Raw genomic sequence first — 17,042 nt, 5'->3', positions numbered from 1 at the left:
GTACTTGCAGAACTTCCATAACAATTAATACCTGTTATTGAAATTGAAAAAGTATTTTTCTTAACATTGAAACAATTTGCTTATGCATAAGAAACCTGATTTAGAAAAAGCAATATAAAATTTCTAACAGTTACCTAATAAAATGGCTATGTCTTTACACAAAAAAACTCAGATATTTATGTAGGACTATTTTCTGCCTATATTTCATATTAACATATACAATTATTATTTTATCAACTATAGGTAAGTAAGTTAATGATTACATCACAACAGTCTTTTAGTTTAATATTATAGACGATTCTAATATTTCTAAAATTATAAAAAGTGTAAAATAGCTGTCTGTACATGCAGATAAGTCAGAATTTAAATAAAGTAATCTTTTGAAATTCAGGATTTTGTCTTACATGAGTCATTATGTGCTTAAAGTCTATTAATCCCACCCTAAGAGCAACGAGAAACAAGTCAATTTCAGATTTGGGAAATTAGCTAATATTATTACTAGTCTGATCATTTAGTTTTCAAATCTGCCATTAACTTTTGGAATATAACAATAGAGAAAGAGGATTCTGGGTATACATATTATATGTAAGTTTCTCATTAAATGAGGCTGCTTAAAGAAAAAATGTTGCTTAAAGTTATTTTAACCTTTAATTTTAAATGGTGGGACTGTTTATATTGAATATGTTTAATTTTATGCTAAATATTATATTTACTAATATTTACAAACTGAAGTAAGGTATAAATTGTATTGCTTTGATTGATATAGACACCTGTTTTTAATTACTTGTATTATTTACTAATTATTTTAACTACATCTTAAGACCAAATCAGTATAAAAGTTGAACTTCAGTTGAATTTCAGTCAAATAATAATATCATGAAAGTCTTTTATTGCAATTTCAAATAAAAATATTGTCTTAAGAGACAATATTGTAGAAAGTGTTTAAATATTCTTTTGAAAAAAATAGATGAGGTGTTATAATTACCTAAACATTATTTTATATGCTTATATCAAGACTAGATTAATATTGTAACAAAAAACAAGATATTTTAATATCTCTTTCTTAACTATAGGTATTTTTTACTTATGACTATAATGCTTGTCATAAATTTGACTAGATCCCTGTTTGTACAAAAAATTTAATTATACAACCTTTTAACAACATTTAACATCAAATAAAGTAGTAGTGCTATTTATAATCATACTTAAACCGTCAAATAGTTATCTATATTCCGTCCCATTTCGTAACTATTTGGAGTCTGATAGTCATTTGTACCTACATGATTTGGGCTTTTCTCTTATTCCCATAATGATATTTGCGTAAATACAGCTAATTTTCATACAAAAAAGTCGGTATTGCTGTCGCTAAAGAAGTTACAGAGTTAGTACTCTGCAGAGCCTAAACTCTAAAGGAGTGGGACGTATGAGCGTAGTACCGAATTATATATCCTTCATTTTAAATTCTTTGTTCGTCCCATAGATGCGTCCGATGTGTTTTGAGATTTACACTGACAGGAATACATATAAATACGTACTATAATCATACAATTTATCTATACTACAACATTTAGAATGGTGCTTTACATCTTTACATAGTTTATTTAACATTAATTACAATTCACATATATTTTTCTTATACCTACAAAAAAACTACTAACTAAAGTCTATCTATAGTAGTCTATACACACGCGACGGTCGTTTGGAAATGAGCATTTTGCCGTCGCAATGGTTGACGTCACCTGAAACAAACAACACCACTGATTTTTCCACCACCACCACTTTATTTCAGTAAATCCCGAAACGACTGATCTGGTTTTCGAAAACTATGTCTAAGAACTACTTGGTTCAATTCAACCTCGATCAGAAGCCATGATGCCGACACATCGAAGTTCAGACTCTTTTTTTCTTCAAGGGTTAACATTCATAAGCAATACTTATTCAGACTTATAAATTGAATCTTTTTTAAATTTACATAGCAATAACTTGACATACAATTAGTATAATATGTATTGTACCTATTATTGTTAGCCATGGGCGCGTCTTCATCTAATGAGTGCGAATGGCCATGCGCAGGTCTGGTCCTTCGGACCGTTACTGTGGCGTCAGCGCCATCTGACTCCCGCCTCGAGCCGCCGCCAGCACAGAAACACTTACATATTATCCTCTTGAAGGCGAATCTGAAAATAATATTATATTATATTATTAATAAAAGTAATCCTCATAAATAAACCATTTAACATTGAGAGGAGGCAGCATCATTTTGAGAAAAATAAATGTGTGGTAGGTACTTTATAAAAAAAAAAACCTGTTATGAAACCAATTTGGAAAGACGTAAAACGCTGTAAGGATTTTAAATATCTTATTTTATCAACAAGTGGCTTAGAGTTTTAGACATGTAAATTAAATGATTGCTACATAATAATAAAATTCCTACTCACCTAAAATCTTTAGAAAACAGTGCGTAAATAAGAGGATTTATTGCCGAGTTGCAGTAACCCAGCCAAAATAGTATTGCGAAAATGATTGGTGTTACACAGTCACCGCAAAACGCTCGCACTACATACACACTGAAGAATGGCAGCCAGCAAAATACAAAACCTCCTACAATGATGCCCAGTGTCTTTGCTGCTTTCGTCTCCATTCGGAATCTTTTCACCTTAAACATATAATATAAATATAAAATTATTTAAAAAATAAGCAGTATAACATTCATAAGCACTTATATAATAATAGTTATATTACGCGTAAATTCAATGTATCCTCCATCGTCAATAATACATTGAAATAAAGTTTCAAAAAATTAAATAAAATTTCAAAAAGACTCAGAAGATTAAGTATTAAAGTTCCTACATGGTCTTCAGTGTTTACCTGCGCTTTAATATTTCTTTTTCCCATTCGTCTCGTTCTAGGCTTGTCCTCTAATTCATCATACAGGGTTCCCGGTGTAAGATGAGGTCTAACCCTCAGTCTGCTCTCCGTGAGCTCTCTTCCATCTCTCTCATAGTGTACAGCATATAATGAAGGACTAGGAGATCTGCTGGGGGACCTGGAGTTCTCCAATGGACATATCTGTTCCGATGACGGGTATGAAATGGAAATCTTGATCTTTTCGTGTGCCCGGCGAGCGCTGGAATGCCTGAAATAATTAGAATATTTAATAATTAAAAAAGCAATTTTATCAATGTTTAGTATAGTAATACTAAACATTGATAAAATTGCTTTTTTGCTTAATATTTGTAACAATTGATAAGGTTGTAGATTTAAAATTTATAAAAAACTGACCAATAAATCCAGAACTGCAGGATCTAGTAAAGTACATCGCTTGGAGTATTAAAGGGGATATTTTATGTTATTTAATAGTTTACCTTCGTAACCTCTCTGGGGAAGCACTCAATGAAGTACTGGTTGAGTGATTAGATGCTGTAGAAAGCGGTGAGCCATGGGGTCTTGCAGAACCTCGGCCTCGGTGTATTCGCAGAGTAAGACGATTATCATCAAAACGGTTTCCTAATCCTGAAATAGTAATATGTATTTTGTTTTATAAAAAAATATAAGAAAGCTTCAGATATCACGCAGTACACTGATATGAACTGCTGTAGGTATCCTTTGAGCAAGCCCGTTCATTGACTATCAGAAGTTTTTATTTACCAGATAATAATACGTTAAATTATTAATAGCAAACAATTTTCCAAACTTTAAATATTCATAATAATCGTCTAGTTATAAATTTTAGAATTAATAAAAATTTACTTTAACGTAGAACACTTACCTTTGGTGGTCCTAAAACCTTGATTAATGGCCTTTGTCGTTCTTACAGCAGCCTTATAAATTCTCCAGTAGAAGAATAGCATCACAAACATTGGTATATAGAAGGAACCCAGCGCAGAGTAAACCACGTACCCTGCGTCATTAGTCAGCTCACAGGTCCAAGGGCAGGGAGGATGTATCTCTTGGGAATTCAAAGCATCCGCTGGCTGAAATTAGTAATATTATTATTAAGTCTGTTAAAATATTAGCTACCATGGAATACCTTGATGGGGTTTCGCTAACCTTAACTAATTGATCTTGTATAAATCTAACAATAATAATTAATGCAAATAATAAATAGATATAAAAAAAATCGCGAAATGACAATACATAGAAAATAAACCATAAAATGAAGGAAATAAAAGACGTATGTGACTTCATTTTGAACATTGAATTGACATGAACACATTGAAACTGTTTCAAATAAAGCCTGCTAACAATTGGGATTCGTAGATCGCACATGTCAACCTTTTAAACCCCTAAATTTGGTTACTTTTTATACAATATCTACATTAGATATGCTTGGAAAAAATAGTACACAAGATCAGAGTGTCTTCAACGTAATAGAGACTGTAAACTTACTTGTGAAGTTACTTACTGTAAACTTACGTGTGAAGAGACAATTTATTAAATAAAAAACTATTCAGAAGAAATTAATAAAGCATCTTTAATTTATATATTTCTTTATATTACCTATAATAATGATCAAGATTCTTAGATTTGAAATTGACCCACTAACGTTTCTACATGGTTGATGGAACAATCATAATAACTGTCACGAATTGTTTTCATGAATAAAATTTAATATAAACTCGAATACGTTTTCTTATTTTGGTACCATCTATGCTTAAAGTAATATACTCACTATTATTCTATACAATGAGTATGCGAGTCTTGACTTAATCTACGAGTAGGTATACGAGTATTAGTAAAACGGGTAATGCATATAAGTATTTGCAAAGTCGAGCCACTGTTTGTTTCAAAGAGCAAATATAAATTTGTTATTAAAGCAGGCGTTCTTTTTCTTATTAAAATTAATTTTCACTATTCCGATTAAAACTTAGACGCTTTTGTTTGTTGTAAGCTATTGTTATGTCACAGTTCTTTTCAGCATCTTTTTCTTTGTAGACAAAAGAAAACATACTGGTCGCTTTTAATTATTATTTTTAAGATGCATGTTTTATGTAAAAAGTTACAATACGAGGGATTTTCAAAGGTTTTAATAAGAAAATGCAATAAACGCTAGAATAATAGTTGAAAGAACTTACAATTTAAACTAACTATATATATTTTTTTTATTTTATAATGTAAAGTCAAAGTATACATAGAATGTGGAAAATGTTTTCTATTACCTACGGCATCGTTGTGAAGTAGATCGTGTCATATGATTTTTTTCTTAGCTATAAATTTGGTATTTTAAGGAAAAATGAATAAACCATCTAAAAAGATTTCAGCTAACGTTAAGTATTATTAACGGCCATTTAAACACAAAAGAACAGATTATCCCAGATTTTCGTGAAATCACAATGAAAACAAGATAAATCGGCGTATTACGATTTCCAGAAATATCCAAATCTAACAGTGCAAACCTAATTTTATGATAGGTTTATATAACAATATGGAGACTTTAGGTATATGAATTTCATTCTAGTCAATATATAATTGCAGTCATATAATACTACCCGTATTAGGTAATGTTATCCTAATTTAATTTTCTACTATACAATTTATTAACGTCTTATAAGCGATTAAATATTAATAACTTTTAGTTACAAATTTACTCGTTACAGAATGGGTTTAGTTCTTTCAATTATTTCATTATTACTAATAAATCATAATACTTAACATAATTTTTAGGATGTATTTGGAAAAGATTTGAAAAATACTGTGAACTCTAAAAACTTAGAAGATCAGCCATGTAGTCGTACGTAGCATGACGTTATATAAGAAGTATATTAACGTATTCGATATAAGAACTAATATAGCTCAAAAAGATTTTATATATTCGAACTATTTTAACTCCTATGATTATGAGAAGTGTTAGCCTAGTGGCTACGTGGGACTCTCATCCGTTGATTCGAACCCCGACTGTGCACTTTCGTGGGTATTTAACCAAACCATCTTGCCTTAGACCCAAAAAGGCTGATTACCTACTTGCCTATTAGATTGACAAATGATCGTGAAACACATACAGAAATCTGAGGCCAAGAAAGGTTGTAGCACTGGTTATGTAACCTTACTTTAGTTTAGTTACATATATATATTAGTAAATAATTAGAAGCGTAAACCAAATCTCAGCAATCATCGCACACTTGAAGCCTAAATTATCCCTTTACTTTTCCATTGTAATATAACTTTATAGGCAATATAAATGTCAGATTTAAAAACCCTTCAATAAGAAATGATTGTTTTTTAGGCGGGACAAAGTCAATACTCACTCTCTTATCTTTCCATCCAACCAGCGGAGGGAAGCAAATTACAAAGGAGAGAACCCAGACGCCAGCTATTAACGCTTTGGCGCGTTTCTTGCTCATAATGGATGGATAGCTGACTGGTCTGGTCACAGCTACATATCTGTCCAGAGATATAGCGCATAGGTTTAGAATGGATGCAGTACACATCCAGACGTCGACAGCCAGCCAGACTGAACACCAGACGTCTCCGAAAATCCATACCTGAAATTTAAACCATGCTCATAAATAAAAATCTATTTTTAGAAACATATTGTGTGTTTGAAATCCCCGTGTAAACAGTTATAAATTTGAAGGCAAGACCGTGGTCAGTCTTCTATTCGTACCACAATACATTGTATGTAGTTTTATAACTATTGTATTCCCAAATGCATCAAAAAAGGAGCCATTGCAATATTTTTAGTGTCTTTTGTCTGTTAGAATTGCAAAACGCCACTCGAGTACGTAGTTTAAATGAAGTGAATCTACACCTTTTACTATAAACGTAAAATACATACAGCCATTGCTGTTGTTAGAGCCAAGGTTTTTAGAGTATTGAACTGAGAGATAAACAATTTTAAAGTTTCAATGTCTTCTCTATAACGAGCAATATTTTTAATGTACAAACGCGCTCAGTCTACCCTCTTATTACATAATTTATAAATTTACCGTACGCTGAAGTCAGAATGGCACGGCAGAGCATGGGTAAACATTGAGCTTAACAATTTAATCAGATTTACCTTACTATCGTAACTCGAACGAATGGTAAGTTTGAGTTATTGGTACGCGATTGGTAGATTTTAGTAACATTTGCTGTGACATAATTTAAGTACAACTAATGTTTTACATAAGCTATCAATATTTTTTGTTTTTCATAAATTGTCTCTACACAAAGACATATAAATAAGTATTTTAAATGTAACCTAATTTAATAAAATAAAGTGTCCAAGAAGTGTCTTTTTTCTAGCGCTGTTTTTGTGTACTTTTTTATTCATGTATCACTATTTAACATAAGAAACGTGCACTCACAATAAATCACTAATTCGACTGATTTTGTCCTTTTCAATATTTTCACTAGGCCATCAAAATAACGTCAAAGTTTTGAATTCTTACTTAAATGTAAATACAAGGAAAACAGTCTACTAAGTACATATTAGATTAAAAAAAGAATTAGTTATGTCAATACTGCTTGTAACCTTATTTTTAAAATTTTAACCATTAAACATTTATTTTTTCGCGATAAGTGTTGGTTAATCATTAATTGTAAATAATTATTCTAAAAGCGCGTTTAAGAATTACTTTCAACTTGATTTATCTTACTGTAATTGAGTAGAATAGCAAGATCGGCTGGACCGATATTATTTTTATCTTTTTTGGTGCATTATTCTCCTGTCCGAATAACAGAATATGTCATAAAATGATGGGATAAGTTATCAAATAACAATTCATAAATATATTAATTTTTCGAATACGAACAGAATCTGTTGAAACTACGCATCATTTTCCGTCGAATTCGTGTCAGTTCAAGAAACTCTGATCTTGAAGTGAATAAAGTAAAACGAGATGCATAACCAAGCTTTGATCGTGATCGAATGTAGGTATGTTATACCCAAAAATTGATGTATATCAGAAAGCGCTTTAACTTGCAGTATCGCCATATTGGCTCTAAATAGAAGAGGCCTGATGTGTAAAACTGCCATTCTTCTTTCGCAATGTGCAAGCAATAAAACATTTCCGTATTTGCAAAAAACGTTGTAATAATATTATTGCCTTAATGAGATTTTAAAATAAGTTTAACTAAAGTAACAAAGATATTATTACACAGTATGGCTCAACGAAGTTAACCGGGTCAGCCAGTATAAAGATAAAATATATCTATCTATAAATCAAGAATACCTATATAATTTAAATACTTTTAAGTACCTATAATTTTTATGATACTTATATATAGTAATAGATTTTTTAGGAAATCAATCTAGTCGTTTTAGTATAATCTATGACCAAAATGAAATAAGTAATAATCTTTTCTGTGATAACACCTGAGCAGCAAATATTCTCGTCAAAAAAATCTAGTCGTTTTAGTATAATCTATGACCAAAATGAAATAAGTAATAATCTTTTCTGTGATAACACCTGAGCAGCAAATATTCTCGTTGGAACCCTTTTTAAGGCGGACGACTGTCTGGCGCCAATGAGTCTAGAATTGTGGTTGCATTTGTTAAAATCGAAATAACATGGTACGGGCTTACGAATTAACAGCTGTTACCATGATTTAATTCTATCGCAGTAATGAATGAATATTAATACGTGCCATGTTTAGCGTTATAATTTTGAAACCATTTGGAGAGTATTATTGCTTAAACCTGTGGCGAGTTTCCTACGAACGCCTAAGTCTTTTTTGATATAAAATTATGTTAAATCAAGCATGTTCTAGATTTAATATTGAGCACTGATTGTATGAGGAACGATTTTTTTTGACATTGCATATTTCTTAGTATACATTTTAACACTCCATGTTATAAAAATAAAATAGAATGAATCATCAAATAACATACAAAAGCCGGCGGCAAAAAACGTAGTAAGTAAGTTTTGTATATAGGATACAAAATAGATTTCCTAAGCCGATTAAAAATCAAGTTTGACGTCTGTAAGCTAATATACAACGCAATAACGTTAATAAAATTTACCTACAGTGAAATAGGTTACACAAATACATTTTTGACATAACATTAGGTATAAGAAAATCGTACGGGTCCAAAAGACCCTTTGTCTTCTAAAACTATAAATTCTCAGAGATTTATTAAGGGTTACTTTACTTTAGTCGGGGGTTAAGATAGATAGCTCCTTAAATTAAAAACTAATTATTTGGATAACAAAACGTTTAAGGTACTTTTTAATATATACAAAATGTCAAAAAACTATGTCTGACAAAATAATCTAGCTTATTTTTTTAATTTCACTTAAAAATGTCTTCACAAATGCTGTAAGTTTGATATGACAGTTTCGTTTACAGTCTGTTAAAATTAAAAGATCTCTATAGCTTAGTATTGACTGAATTGAAGATAATAGTTTTGTTGATAGTTAGGTATCTATTGTTTAAGTAAAAATCATATCGTAGTCTAGCAATGTGCATTATAGGTACGTTTTATCGTCATAAATGAGTATTCTGTCCTAGTTTTGTATTAAGGGTTATTCGACTATGGCGGCTTATGCATATTGAGAGATGCCACGTATGTAGTGTATAAGTGTGTACACAGAGTACATTCTCTATTCCATAACTGACAAGCGTTGGTTTTTTTAATGTAAGCAGAGCAAAAAAAATTGATTTCTCGTCAAACAATAGTTATATAGTCCCTAATAGATTTTACAGAGTAATTTAGACGTTTAATACCAGATATATATATTTTTTAAATCGTTAATTGATTTGCCAGCTACCCGATCACATCTGAACATTTCTTATGGATTGCGATAATCAGGTGTGGAAGGTTAATCACCTACTCGTTTAGAAGTAAAAACCATCATTGAATATACAATAATCTACGTCGAAAAGGTAGCTTTTGTTATTCTGCTTCCGGTTTTCACCATAACATTATTTTCACCGCTTACTACAGAAGACGTAATATAAATATACAAGTCCCATCTCACCAACAAAGAGCTGATTCTCACAGGCGGAAACGTTTTGCTCTATCTGTCTGTGACAATGCAAATGGTAATATGTGGTACAAGTCTTAAGATGTACATACATTTTTCGTTTTAGTTTAATAGCTAATATGGAAAATAACTCGGTGTTAATAATATCATAGTTTTAAGTATTTTCTGAAAGTAAGTTTATTATTCTTGTTGAAGTGAAACTTCTAATGCAACTTCCAACAAGGTTGCGTTTAACGTTTAACGCTCCTGTGGAGGGAAAATAGAAAGAGACAGATAGAGACTGAAATCTGAAATGCGTGGCACTCGAACGCATGCGCTTAGTTTACTGTTACAGGTATAGCGTGAGCGTTAGCAACGCGAATTCAACGCAAGAGGGAGAGAGAAAGAAATATACAAAAAGATAGAAAGAAGGAGAGAGAAAGAGAGTTAGTTGGTAGATCTCAAGCACATGCGCATGGATTGCTATGCAGCGAAGTAAACAGCGTAAACGTCGTAAAATAAGCTGAAATGCGTACTTGTTGATCTATTTTTATTCATAATATTCATTATTTCATTTACAAAGATTCACAATTGTTCGTGAATTGTAAGAAATGTTAATAAAGTTAGTCTTAAAAAAACACTTTGATTTCACAGAAAATCTATTTCGACCCTTTTCTTTTTTCATGTCCACATTACGAAGTTTCACTTCTTCCGCGCGGAGGGAATCCACGCACTATTTATGTCTTTTATCATGATTTTGATACTGGTTCCTTCTTTGTAAATGAAAGTGTGTTTTGAGACGTACACAGTACACAGTGCCTTGTTGTCATGATATGTCGATCGTAGTTTTAAAATACATTTAGAATACGACCAGAACTTTGGAACTAGAACTATCCAGAATTTTTGGAATCATGTCAGGAGACTTATAACTTACATACTTGAAGCAACAGCTTGCAAGACGAACAGATAGATATGTTCATCTCAAAAAACAATCTTCATTAATAAATGATTTATAGAACTAAAGTTCTTAAGCCATTAATGGCTTCATTTTTATCGATAATTGTGAGTTTATATTTTCAGTTTAAATATTTAAACGATTATCTCAAATAGTTCGTGTCTTGAATCTGAATTCTATCAGATCTATTTTTGAACAAAATAATTGAAATGGCTCAAGCAACCTCATAGATTCAATTGAATCTTAATGGAAGTTGAAAGGAATTGGGAAAAAATGGAAACTATAGCAATTGACAATATAACCAAATTTCAAAGTTCAATTAATGAAAAACACTTTTAATTATAATTATTTAAACACAATTTTAAATTATAGGTTTAAATACAAAAATATATAACTTTAATCCGTTAAAAAAGTGTTTTTCTTTTAATGTGTAAAAGTTACGTTAATAATAGACAATGCTAAGTTCAATTAATGTCAAAGAAATTATTCTTATACTAAACGTTTTTTGGTGAGAAATAAATTCACAAGAACTTTACACCAATGAATTGATATAAGCGGCACTAATTAGGCAAAAATATCGACGCCCTTCTGTCTAATTAGTTTAAAACACAGTGGAAATTTTTCATGTAGAATAATTTCATGGTATTCATTATTTCAGTATATACTTATATTATTCTGTATATATGTTTCTGTAATGTACATGCCTAATATTGGGACATGTATCGTAAAATAAAAAAGTGTTTATACATTTTAAGTACATTTGCATTCCTATGTGTAAGGTTTGGGAACCGTTTTTAAGTAAAAATACCTGTGTCACCCAGGTTCCCAGCTCTTATAACAAACTTGATCCTAAATTCCTTAAAATAATTACATTTTTTTGATTTATTTAAATTTAGAACATAGGTTATCATTTTATTATTATTATTGGTCTATATTTCTTTCACGCAATAAATTAATCTAATTCACGATTTTTTTATAATCATATTTGGTAAGTTGTCCAACAACTCATGTTGTTGCCGCCTAAACAATAGTCAAAGTAAAAAAATCATTTATTAATATAGGTAACATAATGTACACTTATGAACGTCAAGACAATTGTGCTTATACGAAAATATTCTTTGATTATTACCAGTAAAGATTAAAACCACACAATTCAATGACATATCATAAAGGATCTCCAGATGGCGGCCAGCCTATTGTTAGTAACGACAATGTTTTTCATTTTTTAAATACTTTATTACAAAATACAAGGGGTTTAAAAGATTTTCGGTCTCGTGGATGCTAATCCCTTGCTTATTCACGCGATCAAAAATAGCAGTGTTATAAAGCCCATCGCTTATTCAGATGTAATATTTTACGTGTCGTTTGACAGTTGACTCACAGAGTGATTCATATTTCATTTATTATGTGTAAAATCTAAGAGTCATAATGAAAACTCTGCTTTGATTTACGTTCATATAAAAAATATACGGAACGAAAATTATAGTTGATATTGCCAATAAAAACTTGGTCAATCTAATAGAGAGATTTGATCTTGTCATTTGTTATAGAAAAACAATTGAAGCGTTATGTTTAATATAGCGCTAATTAACATTTCGCTCCTTTTTCGCAATATCAATGATATATTTATTTATTTATTTACACTTCGTTGTAAAGAAACACAAATAAAACAATACATAACAATTACAAGGGATGCAACGGGCGGCCTTATCGCTAACAAGCGATCTCTTCCAGGCAACCCTAGTAAGAAAAGACAACAATAAATAAAAATGATGAGTGCAAGAAGTGCCAGAAGAACCAGAAGTTATATAAAAAATATATATAAATACACATATTTATGTTAATCTAAACTTGATCCTTAATCTAGAGAAAATAAAAATAAAAAACAGAATATTAATAACTAACTAAAACTAATTTATATTTATATAAGTTTCATGCGCTTTATATACAATAAAAGATACGCACGGATTTTTTCATCTTAATAAGATTCAAAGCATATTCTATATTTATTGGTTGGGTTATGCTATGGTTATTTAATAATTGCTAAGGTTTTAATATAAACATGATGTTCATGTGATCATTTCTTATCCAAATAAATATACTACTGACACGTCTTGTCTTACGATAGATTGTCATCACATCGATATTATAATAAAAAATATTTTGAAATAAGTACATATTTGCACTGAGAAAAAACTATAAAATTATCGTCCGTCAATCAGTGCATTTACTCGATCTAAAAATATCTCATTTTAAAACAAGATTGCAGCTTGTTATAGAACTAAATAAACTTCTACAAGATTGTGGTTCTATTTCCTAGCTCTCAATTCCAAGAGTCGTTATCTGACGTTGATACAAATAACTTGACTGATGGCATAATTAAGTCTTCCAATAAAGAAGTAAAAGTTGGAAAGTATCTTTACAAAGAATTCTTACTTCATCTTTCATACTCTGTTAGAAATAATTAATTATTTACTAAATTACAAAGCTAGAGGTATACATTATATACCACCTATTCGTTGTCAGATTAATTATACGTTTGCATTTCTACCTATTCAATGTTAGTCAAATCAATTATTTCAATTAGGCCTATTAAACGCAAAGGAATGGGCAAGAAACTGTATACTTACTCTTTTAAATGTTTTACAATATTTTCGTATACATTGATTTGTTAATTATATGTGAAAACCATGTACCTAGAACAAAAAAAACCTACCAACTAAATTAAAATAGGCGCATTTAGATACAAAATATCCACATATTTACAAACATGGCATCCATAGATTTTACATAATGCTTTATAATTAAAGGAATAATTGTCATATTCGAGTGACAATTAATGTATACTACATCTGTCACTCAAGTATTAACAAAATGATAAACGAAAATCTTACCAAATTCGTATGACAAGTACACCATACACAACTTTCAGCCAGTGCCTATATAATTTTTACTACTTATTGCTTCAACGTACAACATTTAATAATGAAGGAGGAATGGAGTAAAAAACTGTTATAATTTAACGCCGCCATAACTGTGGGCTTATCATATTGTATCTTTTAAACTTGTGTTTTTTTAACCCTACTTTAGTTAAATTACATATAAATATTTTAGTTATTTTATTTATTTATTTATACACACTTCGTTGCTAGAAAGAAACACAAATAACACAATATATATATAAATTACAAGGGATGCAACGGGCGGCCTTATCGCTAACAAGCGATCTTTTCCAGGCAACCCAACTGTTACTAATTAGAAGCGAAAACAAAATGTAAACAATCATTAAACTTGAAGCCAATAGGAGCCCTTTAGTTTTAAGCACACTTGTACATTGTATTTTAAAATTTTTGTTTCCGATAATGGACTATCCATTGTATGTATAGATTTATGAACTTTTCGATAAGTTAAGCTTGTTTTTGATAGTGTCGCAATAATTTTGTGTTAGTTATAAACTTATATTTTAAAGTCAATTGTTACCCAGCTTCATACCGAGAGTTTTATTTAAACATCTCCATAAAGCATCCACCATCGAACTTAACTCGTGATAAGGAAACCAATTCGGCAGTTCTCCAGTGTCTACACCTCAGGGTTCCTGATCGTTAGGAGGCGATAATAATAGACGTTAAGCGAACTGACAAAAGGTTTGCTTCATATCAGTTCCCCCTCTGGTAATTTTTTAAATCTATTGTGGTTTACTGTTGTGTTTTTTTATATAATAGGGGGGCAAACGAGCCTGCGGGACGCCCAAAAGGGGCAGTCATCACCCATAGACACCCATTTTTAGTAGGTGCATTACCGGCCTTTGGAGAAGTACACTAGAATTTTGAACAGTTGGAGGTCATATCTCTCAGGTGACCCCCACCGGTAGTCGATTCCACAGTTCGCTAGTTCGCAAAAGAAAATGCCTTGTGAAACGGACTGTGGAAGACATGCAGCCATCGAGGTGATGTAGGTGGTTGCTGTTTTATTGGGGTTGTATTATTTTGTATGTGATATATTTAAATACTTACTCCATTTACCTGTAATGGTACCTTATATTGTTCAAAATAAAAATATAATAAACAGCGATAAAATGTTATCCACAACAAATTTGGATATAGAGACTAGTTACTTATTGATAGACGGTAGGTAACTCTGAAGCATGCAAAGCTATTCCCAGGACCAAGCCAAAATGTATACTTAGAGTCTAGAAGCTGTTATTTACCTCATTATCTTACTACAAAGTGCTAGTTCAATGTATAATCTACTGTACATTTGAGCCATTGGGGACTATGCTTTTACCCTACTATAAGTAATAGCTACTTGCGGCTAAAACGTGAGAAAATAATCAGTTAAATACGTGAGTCAAGAAGTATCGAAGGGCTTATTGTCGCTTTTTACTGTACTTATTAAATACCTTAAACACCTCCCTGGTAGCCGAGAAAGGCAGCACTGCAAGCCCGACCAATAAGTCAGCCACTGCCAGCGATACGATGAAAAGATTTGTGACACTGCGCAACTTTGACGAGCAAAGGACCGCAGCTATTACTAGGCAGTTTCCTGAAAGAAATAAAGGCTAATTGTGAAGTTGCAATAATAATTGTAATGAAATTCGCTTATTGGATTATCTTGAAAAGCGGATCTAGACATCAAAGTTATTACTTAATCTAGAAACACCTTTTTTTCACCCAGATCAGGGTTTCACACTGCTATTTTACTCAGATTATATAAATAATAGACCTTGTTTTTACCGCGCATAGGATTCGTATTGAAACTATTTTAATACGAAACATGTTAATATCCACTGTAGATTTCTTCTTCTCTGTGGATTTGCGCTATCAATTAAAAAAACCAATATACATTCACGTTCAGGTTCTATAAGGTTATTCATCTTCAATGACTGTACAGCCTCTGATGGATCGTAGCCTCCACAATATCTTTCGCCATACCAATACATATCTCGTGCTTGCGTCTAATATGAAACACTTATTGTTTCGAGCTCCTTGATAATTTCATCCCAACACAGCCTCAGTCTACCGAAAATTTCGCTACTATATTTATAAACAAGTACATGTGCCTTTTGAAATACATACTAGTGGTATTTTACGTTGATTTGATGCTATAATTACATAAATAATAATAACTTTCAAAACAAAGTCCTCTTGAAAACTGTCTGAGTGCAAAAACAACAGATACTAGGCTCCATTATTATGCTTTAAATAAAATAGAAATAGGCTGCTTAAAGACGAACGTGCTTTACGCGGCGTTTCTTATTTTTGTTATTCGTTAGTAAAAAAGCTAGCTAGCTAGGGACGTTTTTGACGTACGATGTATAATGATAGTCTTCTCGCTAAGACTTGTTTCTGAACCATACCCATAATGTTCATGCTGTAAAAAATATAGAATGTAGCGCTAACGTTTATTATATTTATTACTGCAGACAAGGCAAAGAGAGTCGGAAATACTTGGACCAAAGAGAAATAAAAAGCCTCGGCTCAAGACCGAACGCGATGGAGACTCGATGGTTTTAGTTAGGAAGTCATATTTTTCACTGCAATATTATACTTTGGTAACATGAATCACTTAAAACAAACTAGCCTGATTGAGGCTTTTATTAATAAGCATACTGTGCGTACAAATTAAAAGAGATAATGTTTATTTGAAACTTGTTGTTCATAAAAAAAACTGCCCAGTCGTAAGTATAGCACGCACCATTTCGCAAAGCAATAACTATAACATCAGTTATTTCTATTATGTAAGAATTCAATACGACCAATTTGCACAAGTAGCACCATCTTCCTCGCCATATTTTATGGAGAGAGACAATCCGAAGCTAGGACGCAGCAACATTTAAGCGAGCATGACGATCCTTCAAATGTGATCTTTATGTAGATGATTAGATTGTCGATTTGTCCTCTCTAGTCTATTAGTCCAATCAAAGAAAGGGAACATGAAAGACGCTATCATTTGTTTTATTTTCGCAGGTAAGTTTAATTGTCGGTACTCTATTAAAACCATAGTTTCGAAGCTAATATCCACTTTGTCTACGAGATAATGCAGCATCAAACGCTGGTTAACAAGAACCCTAATTGAAAATAAGCCGCACATAAGCCATTACTGTTAAGAGAAAAAAGTGCGTTTCAGAAGTGCTGTCCAAACAAAACATTTTGATTACTTCGCTTTGTTGTATCCCCTTTTGTTGAATTTAATTACAGTTC

At 31.4% G+C, this 17,042-nt stretch overlaps 1 protein-coding gene across 1 annotated transcript in view; it reads right to left on the bottom strand.

Annotated features, from left to right (window-relative positions):
* Nucleotides 1–1,022: 1,022 nt before the first annotated feature.
* The window catches only part of LOC110994140 (octopamine receptor Oamb), a 69,938-nt gene continuing 53,918 nt past the window's right edge, over nucleotides 1,023–17,042 (bottom strand). The window contains exons 3-10 of the mRNA XM_022260651.2: nucleotides 15,242–15,384; nucleotides 6,246–6,482; nucleotides 3,770–3,974; nucleotides 3,366–3,513; nucleotides 2,869–3,136; nucleotides 2,439–2,656; nucleotides 2,016–2,177; nucleotides 1,023–1,739 (exon numbers count right to left, since the gene is read on the bottom strand). Coding sequence (XP_022116343.1) covers nucleotides 1,736–1,739; nucleotides 2,016–2,177; nucleotides 2,439–2,656; nucleotides 2,869–3,136; nucleotides 3,366–3,513; nucleotides 3,770–3,974; nucleotides 6,246–6,482; nucleotides 15,242–15,384 — 1,385 coding nt within the window. The 3' untranslated portion in view covers nucleotides 1,023–1,735. The remainder of the gene's footprint in view (nucleotides 1,740–2,015; nucleotides 2,178–2,438; nucleotides 2,657–2,868; nucleotides 3,137–3,365; nucleotides 3,514–3,769; nucleotides 3,975–6,245; nucleotides 6,483–15,241; nucleotides 15,385–17,042) is intronic.

This window comes from Pieris rapae, chromosome 11 (assembly GCF_905147795.1).
Source record: "Pieris rapae chromosome 11, ilPieRapa1.1, whole genome shotgun sequence".
Classification (NCBI taxonomy): Eukaryota; Metazoa; Arthropoda; class Insecta; order Lepidoptera; family Pieridae; genus Pieris; species Pieris rapae.
Note: the sequence above shows the minus strand (reverse complement) of the source record. Positions and strands in the feature narration are given on the sequence as shown.